The 25,677-nt window shown below is 35.9% G+C and overlaps 2 protein-coding genes across 5 annotated transcripts in view; one reads left to right on the forward strand and one right to left on the reverse strand.

Annotated features, from left to right (window-relative positions):
• Positions 1–8,195, reverse strand: part of FBXO8 (F-box protein 8) — a 20,303-nt gene extending 12,108 nt beyond the window's left edge. The window contains exons 1-3 of one of the 2 annotated variants that reach the window (XM_082282495.1): positions 7,942–8,195; positions 5,818–6,157; positions 3,486–3,612 (exon numbers count right to left, since the gene is read on the reverse strand). In XM_082282495.1, the coding sequence (XP_082138621.1) occupies positions 3,486–3,612; positions 5,818–6,146 (456 nt within the window). In that variant the 5' untranslated portion in view covers positions 6,147–6,157; positions 7,942–8,195. The remainder of the gene's footprint in view (positions 1–3,485; positions 3,613–5,817; positions 6,158–7,941) is intronic. The other variant, XM_082282494.1, reaches the window with a different exon arrangement.
• CEP44 (centrosomal protein 44) lies at positions 8,155–21,179 on the forward strand. 3 transcript variants are annotated; one of them, XM_082282490.1, is made up of 11 exons: positions 8,155–8,293; positions 9,694–9,836; positions 10,410–10,557; positions 11,564–11,710; positions 12,598–12,705; positions 14,156–14,287; positions 14,697–14,906; positions 17,668–17,737; positions 19,584–19,711; positions 19,964–20,001; positions 20,802–21,179. In XM_082282490.1, the coding sequence occupies exons 2-11, from the start codon at positions 9,748–9,750 to the stop codon at positions 20,908–20,910; spliced, it is 1,179 nt and encodes a 392-aa protein (XP_082138616.1). In that variant the 5' UTR covers positions 8,155–8,293; positions 9,694–9,747; the 3' UTR covers positions 20,911–21,179. The 3 variants fall into 3 exon arrangements, with proteins under 3 accessions (XP_082138616.1, XP_082138617.1, XP_082138618.1); XM_082282491.1 differs by having other exon boundaries at positions 14,159–14,287; XM_082282492.1 differs by lacking the exon at positions 19,964–20,001 and having other exon boundaries at positions 20,802–20,849.
• The last annotated feature ends 4,498 nt before the right edge of the window (positions 21,180–25,677 follow it).

The following is a 25,677-nucleotide window of genomic DNA, read 5'->3' on the forward strand; positions in this document are numbered from 1 at the left end:
TTGTTCCCATGTTTCTAGAGAAGTACACTATCTTAATATATTTACTGGTGCATCTTCTGGAACAAAATGCATAGTATGGATGAGATGTATAATACGTATTCTTATGATTGTTTTACTAAATTACGAATCAAGTCATTTGTTGACAAATGTGGTCACAATATGTAACATACATTACAAACAGTGTCTCTTTCACTGTATGTCTTTAAAATACAGTCTCGGTAATACAAACTTATGATGGCAGAAATTGCAAGTAGAACGCAGAAATATTTTTCACATTACAAAGAATCCATAACTAATAATCCACAAGATTAAACCACTGATTTTAATGTAGAATTATCAAAAGGTTTCAGCTCACTGTTCCAACTTTTTTTATAGATCACACAAAAGAACATCTTTCCTCTACAACATACGCATACTCATAATATTCTTCAGACAGATAAATCAATGCATCTCAAAATTGGCTTGCTTAGTACATCACTATAAAATAGGATAAGTTTCAAAAAAACTTGCTGAGAAACACAGCACAGTAAACATTCCATCATCTACAGACTAGCAGGTAAGGTAGCTTTATACAAGTGGCTAACAATTTATAACCAGGAACAGGTCAAAAAAACCTGACCTCCCTGACAAAAACTAAGGGCAGTTTATAGTGAATGAGACAATCAGAAGAGTGGAAAGCCAGACTTAGTGTAAGCACTGCCTTACTGTACTTTATTATTATGCTACGTAAAGGAAATCCTGACCTCATTGAGGACAGACAGTTTTGGTACAGTACAGATTCCATAAAAATTAATGCTTTTCAATAGATCAGTTAGAACCATTAAGGATGAAACAAAAAAACAGATCTTGTTTCCTGACCAAATGATTCTTGCTTGTACCTTCAGTTTCAGTTTTAGCTACATAGCATTGATCCGTGTAATGAACTTGATAAAATGTTTTATAGGGAGTTAGAAACTGGATACAAAACAATGGGAACTAACTTCTGGTTGCTTACAAATTCTGAGTCATAAGCACACAAGATGAAATGAGCACTGCATGAGAAACATTTCACATACACCATACATTCTTTAAAATAAAATACAGCAGAAACCACACAGGCAGATTAAACAACACAATATTTATATTCAAGTGTTAATACTAACACTAAACCACCCCCCTCTCTAAAGAAACGACAGAAAACAGTTTCCAAAATCTTGGCTACAATGGTGGTGCCATATGAAAAAAACCCAACAAAACCAACCAACCAAAAAAAACCCCAAAAAAACCAAACAAAAAAAACCCCAACCCAAACATGCACTAGAGGATTTTTTTTCAGATTACGTGTCACATGTTTAGGCACATCCTTTCAGCAGAATGTGAGCACCTGCTATGAATTATGCAAGCTCATGCACACAATCAACACATTAAATTACAGCAGATATCACAACACCATGCACACAACAATGGCTAACCAGAGAATCCTACCACAAAGTGTGTAGATGCTCTTCCCTACCCCGTGAGCCACCGCTAGCTCTGGAGCTGTTGCTGTGGAGCCTGGTTACCCATTTTCATGACATGGGCGGTGTCCTTTGGAGAATCTTGCTCCTGTGGCTGTAAGTATTCCTATTTTTATAGTAATTTGATCAGGTCTGTTATCAAATGTAAAGCAGAGTTTGGCAGGAAATTCGGAGACACAATTTGTAATAGTGGAATGTCGTATCATATATTCCAGTCACAGTGTCCTTATAATAATAATTCTGCCAATATCACAGTCGTAAACAGTAAAAGCAATAGTATTTGTGAAGTGTCCTGAAACTCAGGCCCTGAATGATTCCTACCAGGCTATGGTGCTCCACAGGGAGAGAGGAACAGAGCCCTTAGGAGATACCCTGAGGTTCTCGTCTCTCATTGAAGCAGACTGTTTGTACTACTATTGTAAAACATAACCACAATGAAGAACCAAGAGTAGCATAATAAAGTTAATACTTAATTTAGGTATGCTGTAAGTTAGCTCTAATTTCCAGATCTTAATTTCCTTTAAAAATAATGAATCTTCTATTAAGTGCCTTTTCTGAAAGTTCCAAATGCTTTAAACATACCAAGATTACTTTAAAAAAAGTTAAAATATAATGGCACATTATAAACTAAGATAGTTAAGTGAAAAATTATGTTAAAGCAAATTGAAATACAAAGAAAAATTTGGATGGACAATGCTGCGACCAATATACTTGATACATTACTGAAAACATGTAAATTACCTAAATACTGCATTTTGTTTGAAAGCTTTTACATTTATTACTAAATTTGTGACAATTCTGCAGAAAATCAATACTAATCACTCAAGTGGCCAGGTGCTGATGTCTTGATGCTGCTGTATCAGAGTTCAAGGCAGAGTTCTACCAGAGAAATTACAAAATACTCTATTTGTGACTGATAAAAGTAATGGTCTCTTAATCAAGCAGAATATGAGATAAACCAAGAACTTAAACAAAATCACATTATTTCAATGATTCATAGAACTGCTTTATTTATTTCACCCCATGGTCACAAGTTCACACTTCCTGTATCATATCAGCAGAGTGAAACTTGCTTCTAGAAGCGTATCTTTTCATATCTCAATCCTTTTTGTACTTCAGATTTATTCAATTACCACTTCCATGTATATGTGTAACTATATGCAGGAAGTTAATGCTATTTTTGCTCAGTACTGTGTACTCTATTTTCCTAGGAAACATGAAGCAGGAGTCTGGTTTTATACACAAAGACTCTCTCTGTCACTTGGGCATTAACTATCTCCCAGGCAAAAGCTGTCTACTCTCAAACTGTTTTCTTCTTTGAAAGGCGACAGACTGAAAGCAGAAAATGACTTTTCCAGTTAGTTACATGAATTTGTAAATCAAAACCTTTCAGTTTGACAAGCAAATTTTTTTTTTAAGATAAATTTATGTTGTTCTATAAGGAAAGATTATGCACAACAAACACCCACAGAAATTAAATCAAACTGATCTTCAGGGTAGTTCAGCAGCACATCTTTTTCATATTTCAAGATTTGCTCCTTGATAGTGGAAATAGGTAAAAATCCCCTACAAGAAAACCTAATTGTCATAGAAGTAAATGGACTTTATACCTCATCCTGCTTTGCCTGAAGTGGAACCAAACTCATACTCTGCATTTTAGCATTTTTATTTATGTAAGCATATTGTTATGCTCTTACAATTCACCACTGTCTCTTCAGCTAGGATATCTGCCTCATTCCAAAGTCAATATGTGGTTATGAATTTATGGCATCCACAGAAGTGTACAGAGCACTTAAGAGGCAAGTCATGTAAATGATGTGCACAGGTAAAATATTCAAAAAAAGACCAGAATACAGCTGTAGCTCAGTATTAACCATCCCTACAGTAAAACAAACACCTATTAAAACTTCGTTTTTATATGACTATAATTAAAAAACAACAATCACAATTACTGTAACTGTTTATTACTGTCAGCAACAGTTCACTTACCTCATCAGGGTTGGCATTAAAGGTGAGACTGCCCTCATCTAGCTGCATATACAATTTTCTAAAAGAAAATCCTAGAGGCGGATTCTTATTGTATATAGAACAGTGACCCCAAGTGGATTTGCACAACCTATGAAAATAGAATTAATCTATTATAAAAATTCCTTTCTGAATTTCACAGATTTTACAGAAGCAAAATGTAATCAACACTGCAAAGCTAAATACTCAAACTATAGGGAAAGTTAGAAGTAGGTTGCTTGTAACAGTTTTTAAGTCTTTTGCACATGTTTTTCTAAAATCTTCAATTATATGATTAATGTTTTCTCCTCATAGAGGTTTTGGTGTCTTTGAGTGCAACCTCAAAACATATCCCAGTAGGTGGCATCATGACAACCACACAGCAGAGACCTCTGGCAGAATCTGAACTCTGGAGAACAGTAAGAAGTTGTTCTCTTGCTGTACTGTGATGGATTAAAACATTTTGTTTCTTTTATTGTGCCCCAGCTGTGCAGTGAATTGGACACCACATCTGCACAAAATTAGGCCATTAATTCAGCACTTTCCCCATCTGTCCTTTTTCACCCAACTCTTCTTCCTCTTGTCTTGGCCAATCCTAATGACTAGATCCAGCCCCATCCCTCTCTATCTTCTATAACTTTTCAGCTTCTTTTCCTTTTATTCCACCCTGACTCCTCAGTTTCATCAGTTTCTATCCCTCATCTCAGTTTCTTTGATGATGCCATCTGAAATTACCTTTCACTTTCTACGCACACTTTAGATTCCTTATTGAACTGGTAGTTCTGCTTCAACACATCTGCCCTGTAACTCATCAGGAGCAATGTTTAGGACCCAGCAGGTAGTCACTTGGAGACATGGCAAATATTCTGTTTTCAGTTCAGGAACCTGGGTCATATTTGGACTGAGTTCAGAACTGCAACCACGGTACTTGCCAAAGCTTAAACACACCCTTATATGTGTGGAATAGTGAAGATTTTTACAGAGATTATGCAAATTGAGATTTTTATTTATCGCTAATCAGGACACATTTTCATTACCAAATGAAATGTGGTATGAATGTATTATTTGGAAAGATTTAACAAAAAATGATTTAACTGTTTCCCAGAATAAACTTCAAGGAAAATATGTATTTTCCCCCCATATGGTAAGAATATATAGTGTGTGCAACTAAGAAGCTCTAGTATCTTCAAGCTTTGGTCTAAGGAATTTATTTGTATTTAGGGTGGGTTTGATACCAAGAACTGAGCACAATACGATGCATATTGATAAACTTAGAAGCTTACTGATATCCTTCACCAAAATTCCTGTTTCCTATCAATGTAACAGTCCCCAATAGCAGAATAACTGTGACTAAGAAGTTATACTGCATTATCCTTTTTGTAGGTTCAAAAGCTTGATAGGAGGGGAAGCTGCTTAATTCAAATGCAGCAGGCTAAGGAAATAGATGAGGGAAGGAAGAGATGTAGAGAATCATGAAAGGAAAATAAACAACCTGAACAGCAACCCAACTGCTATAGTAGTAATACTGTCTGTTAAGGGAGAAGAAAATGTTGTGAAAGAAGTTACAAGTTCTGCTGACCATCTACTCTAAAGATAAATATGATTACATGACTCTTTCCTAGTGCTGTAAAACATAAAATACCAGAGAATATAATGTTAGTTACATTTTGATATTACACTATTTTATCTGAGAGAATGTTCCTTTATTTATTTCCCAGACATACAAATTCTGCATATGTTATACATGAACGTGTTTTGAGTGTTAGGCTGAAGAAACTTCACTTGAGAAAAAAAGACCTTTTCTTTCTTCCCTCTATAACCATCTTCCAAAAAAGATACACCTAAAATTGCTACAAGCATCGTAGATGAGTTCTCATTCCATGCCATTTGGAAGTTTGGCTGAATAGGTTTGCTTGCTTAAGCTAGACATCTGTTTGAAGTTCAGAGAAGTAATGATACAAACACTTGAGATGTGCTTTTAGCTAATACAAAAGTGAAGACAAGCGCCTGTTTCTTTTCCCCATGCTAGCTCAAAAAACAGGTGTATAATAATATATGTATATTATATATAATATGATAATATATGTATACCTGTGCCAAGCACACTTGTATACGTTGTAATCTTCAGTAATAGCCCATACTAATTAGAAATCCAGAATAACACATTTTTAAATGATATATGTTTCCTCTGTGTCAATCTCATTTAACTTAGGAAACCTTTGCTGAGGTTAGAATGACAAAAAGCACTTACTGAGACAAATATAAAATCTAATAATTTTTACTATGTCCAGGTGATCCTTCTTTGTTTCATGCTTACCCTTGCCAGAGGAGCTCATCATTAGCAAGATCCTGCCAGACACATGATGCTAGACAGAGATCAGTTGCATTCAGGTATGACAAAATAGTAAAACTAAGCTCTGGTGGCAACATTTCCAGGTTAATGAATCCTTCTTGTTCTTTAGATTTCCTTGTCTTCAACAAGTGGTAGATGTCAATGCCTCCTTGGGCTTGTTTGCGATGGCTCGTATTGGAAACATTGTTAGCAGGTATCCTCCTACCATGCTCTCTGGTAAGATAGCCTTGTCCACTGTATCCTTGCTGTTGCAATTGTTGGTTTCTAGCAATCCTCCAGAGTCCCTGACCCATCTGCGAGCCTGCTGGACATAAAATCCAAATTAAATGTAGACAGTTACTCGTAAACATTTTTAAGACAGACTCGGCATGTATGTAAAATTTTAGGACCAATCTGAATAGATAGAAAGTGAGTTCTATCAAAGTTATGCTGACCAGGTAATCAGCCTTCACAAGGCAACTGAAGAAATACTGAAAACGAAGCCCATTAAAAAACCTAGAAGATGTTTTTCAAAGTTTCCATGCTTGAAGAGCTACAAAATTAACAATAAGCTTCTGCAAAGTGTACCAAATATCATCTATATCCTATGTAAGCTAAGAAACCTTAGGCCTCAGTACATTTGGAATCTTCAGACTTCCCTTAAAATTAAATAAAAATACTTTATTTAGAGTCAATGAAGTGCTATAAAACATTAGGAGAAGCAAAAATATATTGGGTAGCACACAAGACGAGGCTGTGACTGACACTGAAACAAAGTTTAATGACTTCAGGGATAATGCAGTAAGGATTTAGAGTGTTCAGAAACAAGAGAATAAATCTTTTCAAGGTTTCTTACCTAGTAGCATAACATAAAGCCTTGAGAATAAGGAGAATACTTATACAGAGAATATCACTGCAGAAATAGTATAAAAAGCCTTTCTGTAATATATTTGCTATTTTAAGGACCAACTGAAGAAATTTCACAGAAGAAACAAAATGAGACACTATTTAAACCATTCTACAACCAGTGGCTGAAAATCCACAAGCTCTGCTATTTGTGCAGCTATTCACCAGCTTATACGCCATTTGTTAGAACACATATAATTTTCCCAATCACATAATTACTTTCAGCTTTGTAGTAATCCAAGATGAATACTTTCAGAGCCCACTCAGAATACAAGATGAGCAAATCCATTGTTATAAAGCCTTTTAAGTAATGGTGTCAAAAACTGTATTTTAAAATTATTTTGAACATAAATTTTCAATCTTCAGATTCAATAGACCACTCAAACGCATGTTTTCAAACTTCCAATAATGTAGCTTTATCTAGTAATCGAAACCTCTTGATATCTTGACTGTAGTAACTACCACAGTAAAAATAACATCACGCTTATTTATAAATCGCTGATCTTCTCTAGCTCTGTCTGGTAACACAGTCTTGATTTAAATTCAAATTATGTCTCCTTCATGTTTCTTTGCTACTGCATAATAAATTCTTTTGCAGTGTTGACAAGCATGATAGGATGCTAAAAGTAATCTAGATTAATGCTGCATTAGTACTGGATTCTAGTTCATTAAATAAAAAGCAACATGTATTCTAAACATTCTCCACTTCATGGTAACTGAGCCCTACAGCTGCTGCTTTGCAGCCACGATTATCCCAACAGGATAACGTTCCTTCCTTCGATGCAAGCTTATCGAAGCTGAAGCTTCGTTCATCGCACATGCATTGCAACCGAGGCCTGCTGGTCCCTCCCGTAACGTGAAAGCCCTTCAATCCTGGCTCCGGGCAACCAGGCTGGCGGGTGGGGGCACAGCCCGTCCCGCAGGCCCAGAGCAACCCCGGGGAGCCGAAGGCCGAAGCTACCTAAAGCCACACCGCGTCCCGAGAAGTTCCGCAGCCGCGCCGCCCTCCTCCCGGCTCCCCCCCCGCGCGCAGCGGCGCCGGGACCCGGCGCGGGTAGGGCGGCCCCGCTCTCGGGGCACGGGCGATCGCGGCCCGGCGGGTGCCGCCCCCGGGCCCCATTGGGCCGCTCCCGGAGCCCCGGCTGCCGATTGGCCGTGCCGCCCGTCCGCCGGCGCCGCGGCGGGGCACCCGCGGGCCCCTACCTGTGCCAGCTCGGCTCCAACCGCCGCCGCGACGAGCCCAGCCCGTCTCCGTGCGAGGGCCGCGCCGGTCGGGAGGGGCTGCGCGGGCCCGGCGGCGGGGACAGGCGGACAGGCCCAGGGATGGAGCCTCGGCAGGGAGGCCGAGCCCGCCGCCGCCGCCCCGACTCCTGCCCGGGCAGCTCTGACGTCTGCTGTTGTTGCTGGAAGTGACGTCCGCGAGGAAGGACGCGCGGGAAGCGGAAGTGGCCGTCGGCTCTGGCGGCGGCAGATTCGGTGTGCGCCCGCCGCGTTGGGGAGCGGCTGCGGGGCCCGGCCGCGCTGCCGAGGGAACGGCGGCGCTCCCGCCGCGCGGGTGAGCGTCAGCATCGCTCTCGGGCGGGGCTTTGTCCCCGCCGTGCGGGCCGGCGGCGCGGCCCGGCCCGGCTCCCGGCCCAGGGCTCTCCCTCTCCTCGGAGACGGCGAGCCCCGGGGGAAGGCCCGGTCTCCGGTTGTTGTAGGGGCGAGGAAAGGCGGGTGTGGAGCCCCGGTCCTGCTCTTGCGAGTTTGCCATAGCGCGCTGGCTCCGGGACCGCAACCCGCCTTACCGTGTTCTGGCTGGGACACGCTTTTTTCTCCTCTGGTGTTTCGCTGGCGCCCAGAGCAACCAGCCTAGGAGGCACAGTCTCTTGTGCGGTTCGCTCGTGTGCAGGTGGCCTCTGTGTGGCTGGCACGACAGCGAAGTCCAATACTTGTCAGTGACGTTTTTGCATCTCTGCGTAATGTGGTTTTCCCCCCAGCTGCTCGCCCTAAGCAACAGGAGAGTCTAGATTCAATTCGAAGAAATCGAAAGTCTAGTTGTTGGGCGTTTCAAAGACAACGTTTACGGTGTTAACGTACTTGGTAACTTGCACGGGGTAGTTTTTTTTGTTTGGTTAGTTTTTTTTTTTACATTGATTCTTTGAATACCATATGTGGTTTTGAGAATTCTTCTTTGAGCCACTTGCTTAAAGTTGTATGTTATCATATCTTGAAACTTTGTTATACTCGATTTTACTCTTGATAGTCAGCACTCTGTAACTTCTGTAACTAATTCCTACAGGCAAAAGCTTGTACCTCATTTTTTTGTGTTCAGCTTCCCAAGATTTTCTACCAACTTGACTTAGTTTTTTTATTTTTATGATCTCTTAAGTTGTTCTGTAGTGACAGTAGTTACCAGTTTTTACATCCAGACGTCTGGCGTAAAAAGAAAGGATTGTTGATACTTTTGGGAAACAGCCTATATGATTAGGCAAAATCCTGTGCGAGTGTCTTCTTGAGTATTTGCATTGCAGATTAAAGCTTCAGTTTTTTGTCAGACTCTTTGAGATTTGTCTTACTATCTAGTTAAATTTGCAAAACCATAGAATGGATCATATTGTAACATAATGCAGGAAGAATAGCTGCCTCAATTTCCAAATAATTGGTTAAATTCTTCCAAGTTTTCAACAATAAGTGTTGTGTACTTTTGTTTAGCCAGCTCTACATTCCTAATAATCTTTCAGATATCTTTGACTTTGGTAGTTTGTCACATTGAAGATTACTGCTTGGTCCTATTTAAAATGAATGAAGATGATGGTTGATTTTAATTGGTATTGAGCTGTAGTTCTGTGCTGTATTGTAATGCTTTGGAAAAAGGAGTGTCTAGAAAGGGAGGTAAAAACCTTTGAATTTCAGTGGTAATTCTATTGTATTTGTAATTTTGTAATTTTTGTGTACATATTTTTTTTTGAACAGACATACTTTCTTACGTTTATTTAATAATCTAAAAGAAGAATAGCATTTAGAATAATGGCAACAGGAGACCTAAATGGAAGTTTAAGAAAGATAGAACAAGGACTTCGCTTGTTAAATTATCCAAGAGATGTGGATTATACAGTGTAAGTGGCAGTGTGGAAATTTATGCTAATACATGATGACAGCAAGACCTCTAAACAAGATATGTATACGTATTAGCATTGCCCCAGTGATAAGTAAGCAGAACATAACTGTGGGAAGTTGGAGTGTGGTATATGTGAACTGGAGTATAAAAGCATGCAGTTTTGGTCTTCTTAGAGCAGTCCTAGAAGTGTATCACTGTCTTGCTCCTCTTCTGCTGTTCTTGCTTTGCTTTGGTTAATCTCTCACCTTTCTAATTTCTTTGTAAGTGCTTGCAAAACTTCCTTCAGGAAGTTTTGTCCTGTAAAGATTAGAAACAAAAAGGTCTTGAATGTTGAGCTGGAAATGCTGGTGGGCTTTAGACTTGACAATGTTTAAGTTATATGAAGATCACAAAAATTTTTTTTGAGCATTTTACAAATAACAGCAAAGACTGCTGAATGAGAAATGCCTGGACAAAAAAAAACTTAAAATGAAAGATGTTTGGGTATAACATGCTGTCTGTATTGATGCCTTTCAAGTTTTTGAATTCATGTAATGAAAGGCTTTTGTTACCTTCTGCTGTTTCTTAATAGGTTAGTGAAGGGTGATCCAGCTGCATTTTTACCTATCATCAGCTATTGTTTTACATCTTTTTCAACTTGCATAGCAGAGCTCCTGGTAAAGTGTGATGTGGAACTGACAGCAAAGAGTGACTTGCGTTTTGTCGAAGCTGTTTATAAGGTATCTCTTCATGTTCTTTGCAAAAGAAACATGGGTTTGACTATAACTTCACAAAAATTAAACATCTACTATGAGTTTTACTAGAAAGTGAAAATTTTTGGCAATGAACATGAATTTTAGTTCTTTTAGGATTTAAGATGAGTACTAAGTCACTGTGTGCAAGTGTTTAGATTTTAATGAAAATAAGCATGTGTAGTTAGCCAAATTTTAATTTTGAGACAGTTGCAGAAACAGTAATATTGTTAGATGTTAGTTTTGAAGAATACAGAAATGTTTATTGGACAATAAGATTTATAGAAGTGACCTTGGCAGAAATCTTAACCACCAAAAAAACACATGAAACTCAAAAAACTGTAATGAAAGCGCAGTTAAGAAATGCAGCTATTTTAAAACACTGTGCCATTTTAATATATAAGGTTGAATACTTAAATGTTTATAAATTGGAATCAAATTCTTAACTGATTGAAAATCACTTTGAACTATTCTTAAAATATACATGAGCACGTTTTTATGAAAGGTGGATTGATGAATTAAGAAATAGTGGCTTATTCAGACTAGTTTTCCATCTGAGAGACTGCTTTACAGAGGGGTTCTGTGGGAGATTTACTTTGCCCTCTGATGCATTTGCTGAGATTAATACAACTTTTTATTGTGCATTCACTTTAAAAAGCTTTTGGTTTAAGTTTTTTAGTATTAATTTCTGTAGTCATTTGTTTCATGTATCTTAAGACTGTGAGTTAAAGTTTACAAGAGTGATGTGATTGAAGGAGGAGATAAATGTTTTAAGGCCTTCCTTTCTGGAAGAGGAGGTATGTTTAAAGCCTAGGTAGAAGAAACAGCTATATATATCTTTAAATATATAAAAATAATCAAATGAGAAAAAGCTTAACTGCTGAAGTGCATAATGCAAGAAAAGATTGTAGTAAAATAAGAATATGGGCATGCCATTTCTACAGCAAATTGTGAGGTGATTTTGAAAGTGAAGTAAATTCTTATTTTTTTGCAGTTTCTTCGAGATCAATTTCAGTATAAACCAATTTTAACAAAAGAGCAGTTTCTTCAGTGTGGCTTTGCGGAAAGAAAAATGCAAATTGTTTGTGACATTATTAACTGTGTGGTGAAGAAACATAAGGAATTGAGTAACTCTAGTAAGGTACTGATCAAATGGTTACCTTTATTGTAAGTTTCTTTTGACATGCTTGATGCTGCAGATAAACTGGCCTTCAGCTTCTGTTTGAAGATGCAGCATTGCTCATGGACCAAATAATGGAAAATTAGTATGAAGTTCCATTGTAAGATTCTTGAATGCTTTCATTCAAGACATGAAGCTGCCAATACTTTGTAGTATTAAAAAAAGTATTAGAATGAAGATAAGTCTAATACTTGGTGTCTTTACAGTAAGTGATGTGTTTTCTTTTGCACTTCTTGATACAGTGAACATGTGAATCAATAAACTTTTCAGATGAATTTAAAGGCAAAGCAAAATGATCTGATATGTTGAGGTTCCTTAACAATTTAAACATGACACTTGTAGTTGTTTCTCAAATCTGATTATTTTCATCAACGATACTTGTAGTGGCATTTTTTTAATCAGTGTTTGTTGTGTATCAGTCTCTGCTTTAATAAAAACAATTACCAGTCTTTATGTTTTACAGGATTTTGTTTCCTTTGAGTTTATAACAAGTCTTCAGGACTTCTGTATACTTAATTTGTCCGTTTTGAAGACATAACTACATTTTTTTTGTATTTGTTTTACTTTCAAGTCTGGTGCAAGTTGTCTTTTCTATTATAAAACCATCTTTGATGCAACCTAGCATAGCCATTAATGAGTATAAAAGTATGGCATTCACTTCTGGGTCTGTGTTCTCTATAAATTTGGGTCATATTTAATTTTTTTTAGACATTATTGTACTACAGAGGTTTAAATGTGTTTGTGTGTCTGTGCCATGAAATATTCCTGACTGTCAGTGATGGTGGTAGAAAGTGGGGTGTGGAATCCTGAAAATTTTCCTGTGTTGTTTTCTTCTGTTCACTTTGGAGGTTAAATCCCAAACGAGGAAGAAAATCAGACCTTTTAAATCTGAAGTATGGTCAAATTGTGGTAAAGGTCTTGCTGATCCTAGTGGCAGTGCTCTGAATTCCAGACAGGTATGAAAATAATTTTTATGTTTATGTCTGAAGGTTAATCTCATTTGTAGCAACTCAGGCTCCTGCTGAAATTTTTGCTTTTGTTTAGATTTTAGTGCTTAATCAAACCAGTTTTGAGGTGGGCTGATGTTTGTTTGTTTGTTTTTTCCCAAAGTGTGGTTGGCTGAAGTAATAGCTGGAATACAGAGGATGTTGCCTCTCTCTTTTACTGAGTAGTTGATTTCAGAGTCTTAGTGGTGATGACCTAGTGCTGTTGTTTGTGCTATATTTGAATTATATCAAGTGTAAGGGACAGCAATGGAAAAAGATAAAATCGGACAAAGAAGCTATATCATGTTTGAAGAGTGAAGTGTGCTTGGCCTAACATGTGTTTTCAACACAGCTTTCAAAACACTTTTTGCTCTTTTGTAAGAATCTGTTCAGCAAAGATTTCATAATGTAGCATTGGTCTTGGCTTTGGTTTTACAAAGGTGAGACGATTATGCATTGAGTAAAAATGATTATATATTATGCTACTCTTGACATGTGAAGGAGGCAGCTTTCCTAATATTTTCTGCTAAAAGGGTGCAGAATAAAATGGTAGAAAACTTTTAGGACTATGGCTGTCTGTTAATAGGTGGTGATTTCTATTTATAAGGAAAATACTGCTTTTATCGAGGAAAACTTCACAAATAAAGTATTTGGAATGGCTTCTCTGTCTCTTCTAGTTGTTTAATAGTAGCACTGAATAGATACGTGTGTTTTAAGAATACCCTAGTAGAGCAGAGTTTCAGCTTAACCAAAACATCGAGGAATCTGTACATGTTAAGATGCTGCACAGAACTAGTAATTGTGCATTGTTAATCATTAAGTATTTTATTTTGTTTTGTGACAGTATCATAGGATTTAATCCACCTAGAAAGAATTGCAAAATTTCTTTGTTTTCTCTAAGGGAATCCTTCAAAGGAAACTAATGTGTGCCTTGTAGGGCTATTTTGCTGACAGTTGTCAAGAAGAAGGGAGAATTCTAATCTTCCTAGCTAAACTTTTTTTCCTTAATGTTTTAATCATGGTTTTAATGTTGGAACTGTCTATACATATGCATTTCACTGTATGTAGTAACATATTTTCCAGTCCACACTTAGAAATCTAACGGGCCTTACATTAAGGGAAGACATCAATGTCTTCATTACTGTTTATGGAGAGGAAACAAGGTACACACTATGTATGGTGAAGTGTGTGCATATTTATTTTACAGTTCCTTCAAGTCTGTATGATTTTTTTTTTTAAACTGCCTGCTGTTGCTTTCTGTATTTTGCAACCAGCGGGGATAAGATAGTTGGATTTAAATAAGTATTAAAATAATAGGTTGTATGTGTCATTACTTGGCTAATGAATTGTAATATTCTTGTAATGAAAAACACCAGCAGTTTGTTGATTTTGTTTGTTTGTTTTTTAACATACTCAAAAGAAGCCTCTAGTCGAACGGCACTCAGGAAAAGAAGTTAGTGGTGACCTTCATCCACTACCCCTTCCAGCACAGGGAGGGAATGAGGAAGAATTGTGCCTAGATCATGGTATTGTGGAAGTTAAATGTGAACAAGTAAGAACTTCTATTTTAAGATGCTGTCTGCATGTATTCTTAACCTTTTTTTACAGGATTTTTCTAAAGGGATAAAGGTTTTTACATTATAGTTATACTTCAGGAGCATGAGCTGATAGTTATTTAATAAGTGTATTGAATAGTTACTTAATAAGTGTATTGAAAAAGTTGGAAAAAAGAAAAGTCAGTTTAATTGTACCGTCTCTTTCAAGACACAGTTCTGTCAACAGCTTCTTTTAAAAGCTGAGTTCCCTGAATAGGCATATTTTGGTAATTCTGGAAGAAAAATAATTTTATAATGTAGCAGGATGTGGTTACTGAACTTGAAGATTGCACTTAATTTGTTTGATCAAATGATGAATTGTATCTGTTTTGAAATTAGAGGACATGTTCTTATTGATATTTTCAGGTCATAGAAGATAATTTAGAAATTGAGTTTTTAAAGAATCAGCTTGTGGATTTCCAGGAAAAGCTTCATAAGCTAGATTGGATGGAAGATAAGCTACGAGTTTTAGAAGAGAAACTGCAAGGAAAGGTGATCATAGATGAGAAGGACTGGAATAACCTATTGAATCGAGTTTTGCTTCTTGAAACAGAACTGTTGTTACAATCCAAAAAGGTATGCTAACTTCTTTTAATTGTGTAACAAAAATTGCCCAGACACAATCTTATTGGTCTGTTTCTGCCCTCCCTGCCTCTCAATGTGTTTTTTCACTGGTTTTAAAAGCATGATCTGAATGGAAGTGCTGTTTATGAAGTTGATGGTATTTTTTTCTTAACTGTTAAATTTTGTTTTCCCATACTCTATGAACCAAAGCTCTCCATTGGAAACTGTTTCTTTGTAGAAATATGTTCTCATTAGTAATGATTCAGTGTCATTTTGTTCACTACTGAAGTTATAGAAGGAAGTTTTTGAACATAGAGTCTTCATTCTATACAACTGACAAAAATAGATGACATGCACAGTGGAAAATGCAGGGTTAATCAAAAAGTTAATTCTTATTTTAATCCTATTTTTAATTTGTGGGTCCTTGAAATTTCTACGCTAATCAATGGGGTTTTTTCTCCTATTTCCACTCTCTTCCCCCACTTCCTATTTCTTGTCAGTGATCTTCATTGCATTTTTAAATGTATGAAAGCACTACAGTTGTGGTGTGGCTACATTTGGCATAGCAAGTAAAGCCTCTTGTTGCATTAAGACTCCTGGGTTATTTTTCATGCTGCTGAAAGGTCTGTGTGTGCACTTTATGTAATTTGAGATATGTACACATGTAAATATTTTGAGTTGCAGTGACCCATAGCATCACTTTGAAATTAGTCACAAAATTAGTGATCCAAAGTGATCCAAAAACTGTATTCTCACATGCACGTTGTGTATCCTTCAGATACTGTCAGATGCTTTCCCTAGAAGTTGAGAACCCTTGTGGAAAATAGTTGATCAGTGTTGTGTTTTTCTCTGCAGTTGTAAAACTGCTGAATTTGTTCATAACCAGAAGCTCTGTGCATGTTGCTGACCCCACAAATTTGAAAATGTTGCTAATATTTGTATGCAAGACATGTTTTACTGTGTGCATTGAAAGTGTGGTGGTTATGCAAAGTTTTGAAATGGACAGGTGTTCAGACTGATCACTAGGTTATTTCTAAAGGCTGTAGCTCAGTTAGTGAGGATGGATATTCTCAGACACTTTATAAAAAAGAGTAGCTCTAGTAATTTACTATCTTACTGAATCTATTCAGATTCTTATGGATCAGTAGACATATGTCCAAATAATACCACCAATTATAATGTTTTTTTTCTGGCAGCAGTCTCGAGGCTTTCAGGTGAACAGCCACAGATAGTTTTTCTCCTGTTTCAAATGTATTCTTTTCAAGAAATTATTTTAGCACATGGGAAAGCTTGTGTTTCAGACTAGATTTGTTCTTTATTTTTGTAAATTTGATTTATTACTGCTTCAGTAATATGTTTATTGCAGTTGTTTGTATGGTTGGAATAGTATTTGGAAAATACTCTCAAAAATACCGCTCAGAAATTTCCAGTGAGATAATTATATTTCTGTACTGCATGTTACTGAAAGAATTCACCTGCAGAAACAAGTTAAATTATAGTTCTGTGTGTCATTGTTGCTGGTCTTTTTTCCAAGCAAAGTTAACTGGTTTTACATATATAAATATACAAGGCTGTTTATATATGTATAAATAGTCTCCAAAACTAACTGTTTTGCAAATAGACATTTGAAAACTGCTAAGAAATAATCCTTTGGGCCACAGAATTTCTGCTTTTTTGTTTCATGAGATTGGATCCAAGTCATGCTTCACGCATACAGAACAATTCAGAATTACTCGTCTCTTACTTGTGCACTTTTCAGGGAATTTTTGGCATCTAGCCAGCATAGCAGGAGCACTCTAAGATCTGTCTCTTGTTGTTGTCAAAGTAGCAGCAGCTGTGCATTTAGCTCTGGGAAAGTCTGAAAGCTACCAAATCCATTTCAATGAAAGGAATTGAACAGGCATAGTCAGTGCAGACTATTTTTGTATTTGTGAAGAGATAGACATTATTACAGGTTTTTTCCATTGTTTCCCTATACAATACCTACTATTTCTCGCTCATTCATTTATTTGGGTATAGTATTCCCCTGTTAGCCTGTGTAGTTGATTCACAATACAAAGTGACATATTTTAAAGGCTGAGATGTCAAACCATAATGATAACTCATTGGTAAAAAATGTCTGATTGTTTTTTGAGTGTTGCATTGTTTTACTTTGAAATTAGAAAGGTGAACTCAAAAATACTATTGTTTCCTTCCTTATGAACAGCCTTTTTAAAGTTAAGATTGATTTAAACTGAGAACATTTCTTAAAAGAGCCCTCTCTCATTTAGGAGCCTGGGAAACCAGCTTAAAATAGCCTTCTGAGTTCCAGGCGTTTAAGTGGAATGAATTTGACTTAGTCTGTAGGCTATTTTTCAGAACTGAGGACTGTATTTTTGAATAACAGCCAGCGGTAGAAGGCACACTTATTTTGTTAAGCTAATGGCAACCAATGTTGAGATGAAATGATTAGTACAGTCTAAGAGCAGTCTAATTGTCCATTCTACTCATACCTAAGTTATATGCACTGTATTTTGGCCTGGTTTTGACCTCTTTATGAACAGCAATACTGATAGGAAGAAAATCCCCATGAAATGGACTACTGTTTTAATGAAGCATATGTATGGAAATGTTGAGTTTTTTTAGTCCTATGAAGATATTTGTGCAGTGCCAACGTATCTGGATGGTGTAGCAAGCAAATGCATACATACTTAGTACTTAAATATACTTTTGTTCAGTCAGAAGATGATTTAGACAGGGTATATGGCTAAAATGCAGTAAACTTGTATTTCAGAGAGACTTACCTAAAGAGTTCAGCAATATAAATCAAGAAAGTACTTCTAGAAGCATTCCAGTTTCTCTTGGTGAGTATTAATGATTTTCCTTTTAATTAACATAAATATGCTAAACACTTCTTGCTGACCTTGACTAAAATAGTTTAAGTAGATAACTGCAATTTAATGCCTCTGAATTTAAAACCGTACTGCAGATTAGAAGTTAACCTCCTCCTCATTTCAAGTTTCGAACTTACTCTGTAGAAGATTTAGTTGCTGTAGCATAGTAAGTAATAGTTAGAAATAGCTACTAAAAATATTAGAGATGCAAATTTAATTAAGGTGCTGTTACTAAAGCTGTGAAAAACAATGCTGTCATCTGAACTTTAAAGCAGTTATCATTATGTTTTAAAAATGCTCTGTTCTTAAGCACAAAGTGAGTTATTTTTACTGCCACTAGTATGTTTTAAGTTGCTGTGTTGTTTTTCAGCTCACTATTGAATGTTTTCTGTATTTCATCTCTGAAGCACTGAGTAGCTATCCAACTGGCATTTTTGTTAAACTTTCTTATTTTGAAGAGAAAGACAAAATCTTTTTCTTCCATTTCCAACTTCCACTTAATTTTGATAACATAACAAGAAGTGAGCGAAGCCTTAACTGGGAAAGAAGTTAAAAACATTGCCTAGGCCATGAGTGATTCTTCTGTCTTCCTCAATGGTAGCTCTTTAGCCCTTAGCTCTGTTAGCTCCCTTAGCTCCCCCTGTTCTTCACTGACTTGGTCTGTTTCCCTTGTGGCAGCTGTTATTCTTACCACCCATGGTAAGGAGGATATTCTATTTTCCGTTCTCACAAATTAGGCATTTTTGTCCAGTGTTGGGCTCTTGAATTGTAATTAAAAGGGAGTCTCAGTAATTCAGTTTCCATGGAAATTAGGAAAGCAGTGTCTTGGTTATGTCAAAGCTTGTTTTTATTGTGGAGTCTCAGAAATGGGACCTTCATTTTACAGGGCATAGAAATCTTGCAGCATGTTTACTTCCTTTGAAAAGTTTAGTGGTGTGTTACTGACACTTGAGAACTTTGTAGTGAGTAAACAGGCAGATGGTCTGTAAAAGAGAATTTTCATATTTTCAGACTCCTCAAATTCTTCTGAATTTGTTATTCCTGCTTTTCTAAAATTCAGGAAATTTTAGGCATAAAAGTTATTGGGACAGTCTTAAGTCTTTTATCTGAGAAGTAGAGTACTTGGAATACTTTCAGGCTCTTTTTCATTGTAGCACTCTTCAGAAATCACAGATGTACAGAATAAATAATTTTTAATTTTAGGTATTTAAAACCAATTTAATATGAATTTTAGATAAAAAATAGTGTTGCTAAGTATGTTCCAAAGGTATGATGTATAGATGGTGACATTACTAAAAAAATGGGTATAGGAAAACTTTTTTTTTTCTAGATACTAAGTTCTCTTCCCTGACAAGAGTAATCTAAAATTGCAGAGAATATCACAGCCTTCCAAAAGGAAAAAAAAAAAATTCTGCTGCTTATAAGACAGGTTACTTAGCAGAAATTAAAGACATGTTTGAACAGGCAGTTTACAATAAAAATGATGTAAACCATATGAAATTACTATTAAATGTTTGGCACTGTAATCAGATGTTCATAAGCTTTGATTTTACTCTAATCAGGAGAAAATAATCTTCTTAGTAATCTTTGGAGTTTGCTTTGTGTATATTATATGTATTATACATCGTGTAATACTGCACTTGTTTTAAAAAATGAGAAGCCTATTTTGGACTCTCATAGTAGCTTTTTCTTTTCCCTCTCTAAACAATGCATTCTCTTCTGTTATTACATACTGTAAATCAAGTTATTTGATAGCTGACCTTGCAAAAGAGAGCAAAAAGGCAAAGGTGACATAAAACTGAGTATTTCTCTATAGATACAGAGAGGAATGAGGAGATGCCAGAGAGTCATCTTCAGTCGTCTGGATGCAGTTCACTATTATCCACAGACCAATCTCCCAAAGACATGACCATTAATTCTTGTGATCTGACAGACATTTCAAAGGTAACTAAAACTGGTGAATGCTCAGTAGATTTCCTTTGAGGTCAAGAGAACAAGTAAGCACTGGTTTTAGTTGTATATACGGATAGAAAAACAAGGAAACTATGCAAAACTACATCTAGGTCTGTCTCATAAAAATATTTTTATATATAAACAGTGCTTAAAGTTACATCTTCTCTGAATTTTAAGTTGAAAGTCCATCTGAAGAATGTCAGCTTTGAAGAGTTTACTAACTTTGTTGCTTTTAAATTGTAGGAGACAATAAGGCAAAGAATGGAAAAGATAAGTAAAATGTAAGTAATAGGAAAGGGCAGCAGGAATTTATTTCCCAGGAGGGAGTTGTACTGGACTAAGGCATACAGAGAATGTACATATGTGTTCCAAACCTCAAAGGTCTCTACGTCAGGTGTGGCATTTCCTTATGGCTTTACTGGATAATAAATCCACTTACAGTTCTGTATTTGCAGGATGAGTCACTGTTTTGGTCTCTAAAAAGCAATAGAAAGCACTCTTAATAGTATTAACTAGAGATTAAAGAGTGTTTAGAGTTTGGTTGATAAGAAATAGGAATATTATTTATCTCCTGATTGAAATTCCTTGGTACTTGCAACTTTTCTTCCTGAAAAATAATTACGTTATCTTAACTGGCTTTTATTGTTTAAGGAAAAGTAAAACCAATTTCACCCTAAGCATTACAATAACTGTATTAAGATGAATTTTGTATTAATCCTGAGATCTCTAATGCAATTTTTTGTTATATTTTTATTATATTTGAAGAGAAATGCGTTGCTCTATAATGTTTCTCTAGCAAGAGATTTCTGTTCTCCAAGTGCGTGGCCTATAAAAAGCTCTAGCCTTTTCTGTGATTTTAATTTTATTCTGTGGGTTGCTTCTTTCTTTGTGTACTTAGGGTTCATTGTTATATGGTAGGCATTTAAAATAGGAACCAATTGCAGAGGAAAAGGGGGGGGGTGAGAGAAAACTTATGGTTTCATGCTGCTTGTTAGTATTTTAGGTAATTAGAAAGTTAAAAGCAAACCAGTTATTTCTTACCTTATTTTATTAAACACATGTAAACAAAATTTATTTTCAGAATTGAAGAAACCTTCAAATTGCTCAAAACACCAAGTCCACATCTGGGAATACCTGAAAGCACAGGTCTTCAGACCTGGTCTCTGCAGACTTATGGATACCAGAAGTAATATGTATATTTGTACAGCATTAAATTTTTAATATATCAAATTTATAATGATCACCAGTGCTTTTATTTCGTTGAATAAGTATTTTACTCATGCATCTGTGTATGGATTTCCCTCCCCATGACCACAATTTTAGGTTTTAAAGACTGTACACATAGCTTCTTCCCCCCTCCTTGCTCTTTTTGTAAATTTAAGTCATTACAGGAGTGTATTCTTGTGTTGACATTTGTTAGCAGTGTGCTAAGTAATATGTTTTTTAAAGTGCGGGCTTGAGGACCATGGTTTACATCCTGTTGGAAACATTCCAGCTGTAACTTTCATATTACACCCAAGAGGCATTCTTACATACCATCTTACCATCTGTACTGTTGAATAAGTCTTAATAAAAAACTTACATACACAGTTTCAAATACGTACCTCTCTTGCTTTTTTTTTTATTTTTAAATACAAGTTTTCATGCTGAGCTGGAGAGCACCAACACTTTATGGCTTCCATTAACACTGACAAAGTGAGGGTCAGTTTGATCCTAAACACTAAAATGTGCAAGTAAGTCCACAGACTTTGACTGCAAGAGATGTGTTGAGTGTTTTAGTGCTCTTACCCAACACATTTTAAGACCAGCAGCACAGATGGAGACCAGCCAGTATACAAAGAAACACAACATTTTCATTATTTGAAGCCATATTAAGATTTCTGTTTAGAGATATAAGTAGATGTAAGACTTCCATAAACATATGATCAAACCAAAGATGTGTGAGGCTTGGTAAGATTTATTTATTTATTACTTTTTGTAAATTGGTAGCCTGTCATATCAAGGTTCCTTTGTTTTAATACTTCACTTAAAAAGATTTTTTGGAGTTTAATGTTACAAAAGAATTAGAATTTTTTTTTGGGCACAGTTTGCAGATGAAGGCAAAAGCAGGTATTTGACATCCTGTAAAAAGTGATTTCTGTGTTTTAACAATAATTATGATTTTTTTGATAACCATATTGAATATAAATGGACTTTATTTTAAACAGAAACAGAAGAACTTACGGTGATCTGTTATGTTACATAAACTAGTTCAGGTTTTTTTTGATTTCTGCAAAGGACTTTTTCAGTTGTTTAAAAATAAAAGAAACTAAAAAGATTTGAAAATTACATAGTAGGAATGTGTTTTGCTTCTTAATTGAAAATAGGCCTTGCAAATCACTGTTCATTATTCTAACAATGAAATGAAATTAGGTTTTCTTCTAAATGTTAGAGCAATTCATGTCTTAAAATAGGACTACAGCCCCATCTTGTGGAAATCTTTATAAAGCCATCCAAGAGGTAAGAATTAATATTTCTGTCTGCTTTAAGTCGCTATGGTCAAATATTTTGAATTATCTCTTTTATTTTTCCTCTTTGTCTTGGAGTCAAAGAGGCTTTTATGTTCAGTAAGATATTTATTCTCTATGATATTTGATAATGTTTGTGTCAGGAACCAGAGGAATGAATCTGTTGTTTGTTGATGTCATGGCAAAAATGAGAAGTGTTAGTCAATATACTTGATTCAAGTTACAGAGACTTATCATTGAATGCATCTGGGGAATGCAGCAAGTGTTAGAAAAAGAACTTTCTCTATGTGTGCAATGCAATATCATCTCTATTCAGTGCTACAAAATTGAAAATCCCAAGTTGTTCAACTATTTCCTCCTTCCAGCAGCTTATATAGTAATGAAAAGCTAAAATCAAGGATATGGACAAACTGAAGTTAGAGAAGTGCATTATTGTCTTGTAAAGGTTAATTTTTCTGGAGAAACAGGAAAGTAAGATGATCAAAATATGTTAGAAGCTACTAATTGTGGAATTTACATAGTTAACTTTTTATTAGAGATGCTTAAAATTCTTTACTAATCACTAGCGAACAGGACTTGAAACAGCTTTTTTCTATCAGCTGCTTGTTTTGACATTGGAAGTTAGGCATAATTTCAAACAGTTGCAATTGTAAAGTAGTCTACCTTAAAATTATTTATTTGCTAATTATTTACAGTTATCTTTTCAAACACTTTATGCCACATATAGTTCCTGTTCAGTTTTTTTCTGGGATCTTTTTTAACTCTGTGTGATGAAAATATCTTAATTCACTTACAATCCTCAGACAGTAAATTATGCTTCCTTAGGAGAAGTATTATATCTGCAAAAATTGTTTAATGATGGTATTTTGCTTCTGTACGTAGGCAGATTTCTGTGTGCTAGAGGTCTGTGTTGTGGTCTTTGTAGGATACTTGGGACAATGCACTCTGTCATCTGTGCCAGAAGGGTGCTGGTTAAAACACTTTTAACTCGAGTGTCCCAAACGGGGAAAAGAAGTTATACCAAAACTGTGATACTCCTTCACCTGAGCATCCTACCCTACAGCTTATTTAATGAGGAGCAGTAAACTTAGTATCTCTGTTTAAGCAATGTGACCTTACCTGAGAGAAAAATGCTGTTATCAGTCATTGCAAAACTCATTGTCTTTAGACAATCTCTTTAGAACAGATGCTTGATTTGGAAGTAGTGAGGCTTTTTACTCTCTGGGAGCAAACTGCTCTAGTTACAGGTTAACAACAATTAGCATTAGCGTGGAGCACTAGTGTTGTAACACAGCATTGTGTGTTGGTTTTCCCTTCCCCTTTCCCTTTGCCATTTTATTGTAAAGAAAACTTACGCTGTAAAGCAAAATCACTTGATGATAGACTTAAAATCAACAGAAATGTAATTTTGCCAATGTTAGGTTTGTCATTAGTTTTTAGCATAAGCAATGTCAAAGAATATTATACTTCAGGGTATTTTAATCAAAGGTGTAATTATATTTCTAAAACATACTGCAAGGTCTTCATAAACTTTCACACTTGTGTGTCTGTTCTCTTCTTACCTGGTGTTGCTGCACTGCATTGAGTGCATGTTGAAATACGAACTGGGATTAAGAGTTAGAGAGCCTTGAATACTTTCCATGAATGCTGAGAATAGTTTCACAAAGCTGAAGTTTTTGGCAGCTTAAGGGATTTCCTCCCAGTGCTGATCATTCCCATCTGTCTGTGTTATCAACTGTGTTTTGTAACTGATGTGACTTAAATATACTTTTCTGAAAATAAATAGTGAGGGGTATTGGTTGTAATTTTTGGGGTGGTCTTTTTTTTTTTTTTTTATTTATTCTCATTCACATCAGCTCTGTGATCAGCTTATGACATTGCATCCAAATGTTTGTGCCTGAACTTTCAATTGGAGCAGCCTGCTGTGCTGTCAACAGCTGCAACAGGAGAGAGAATGGGTCAAGTTGGTGTTTTACTGGTGAAGGATATCTTTCTCTAGAAGTGGAGAAGTTCCTATGCAAAGTCCAAATGTGCATATTCATAAAAATTTGTTTAATTTATTTTTGAATTGACTGAATGAAAGAGCAAATGTGTGTCTGAGAAAAACATGGAAAATAGGATTAAAGGAAATCTAAATCTACAATTTGGAATTGGGTCAGTTTTCAAGAGTTGAAATAGCTCTGTTTATTACGTGTGCTGGTGTTATTTATTTTTTTTTCCCTTGGCCAGTTTTTTTGGATTTAGAGCCTTATTTTTCATATGTTCAAAAAAAGCTGAAAAACCCAACCCTTTCTTTGCTGTGTAAAAATGACTGTAAAATATACAGGCAAACACAAACCCAATCCTTGGGGAATATTCTTTGAAATCTTCTGTATTGTGTAATAAACGTGTGAATGTGTAACACATTTAAAATATTTCACGTAGGCAATCACACTGTATTATAAAAATATGAAACAAACTCTTCTTTCAACTGTAGTTTAACTGTAGTGATAAACTAGGCAATATAGTTAATGGAGTTTGAAGCATTTCATTGCTGCCAATATAAGCAAGTTTCAATATATGTGAAGACTCTCCAGTTATTTTTAGTGTGTGTTCATTGTTCCATAGGTGATCAAGTAGAATGCACAATGCCTTTCTGGTCATACTGACTGATGATCTGGTATTGCATAGTCTTTGTCCCTGTATTGTTGTGTAAGACACTGATAGTAATTTCTTTGTCTGCTTTCTCCAACTGCAAAATTAAGAGATTCCCCTTGTTTTTCTCTTGAGTATGATGTGGTTTGGTTCATTGTTTATGCCCACTGAGAATTACTTAGGAAAAAAGCTAATGGTAAAAAATGTAGTCTGTTTTTTTCTTGTAATTGAAACCATCCCATTGGAACCTATTGAAGGAACTAAGGGTAAGTTCATGAACTTACTCGAGCTTATGTATTAGTGGTAACTTAGGCTCCGACTTCTTGTAGTTATAAAAGTGGTTGACAGCTGTGATAATTTCAGTTAAAGTAGTTGTGCTTTTGTGTGAACTACAGAAAAGTAGGTGCTGATATGGTGGAAGATTACTAGCCTGAATACTTTTATCAAGTTCCATTTTAAGCTGAGATACAACAATTTAAGATCAGTGACTCAAGTTTTCTGTAGGTTTTTTCATATATCACTGTTAGAACATTTCTGCATTCTCTATATTACATATAGCCTTTTTCATGAAGATACACCAGCAAACAATATATTGCCTTAAGTATTTTGTGATTGAACATCATATTCAAAACTGCAAGTTCTTTTGTTTGAAACTGACTTGGACTTAGGTAATACTGTGTGGATGCACTGATCATGAATTGTCTTGAGTATGAAATATACACAGGGAAGGGATACAACTGTTATGTTACTTTTGCACAGAAAGAACAAAAGGCAGTTATTCTAGTGATTGAGAAGGCACTGAGATTAATATTATTT

This window comes from Coloeus monedula, assembly GCF_965178545.1.
Source record: "Coloeus monedula genome assembly, chromosome: 5".
Classification (NCBI taxonomy): Eukaryota; Metazoa; Chordata; class Aves; order Passeriformes; family Corvidae; genus Coloeus; species Coloeus monedula.

Bases quoted from the DNA above. Each gene is read 5' to 3' on its own strand.
- CEP44 (XM_082282490.1), top strand. From the start codon at position 9,748: ATGGCAACAGGAGACCTAAATGGAAGTTTAAGAAAGATAGAACAAGGA. The intron at 9,837-10,409 runs GTAAGTGGCAGT...GTTTCTTAATAG, and splicing joins AGAGATGTGGATTATACAGT to GTTAGTGAAGGGTGATCCAG. The intron at 11,711-12,597 runs GTACTGATCAAA...TTCACTTTGGAG, and splicing joins AATTGAGTAACTCTAGTAAG to GTTAAATCCCAAACGAGGAA.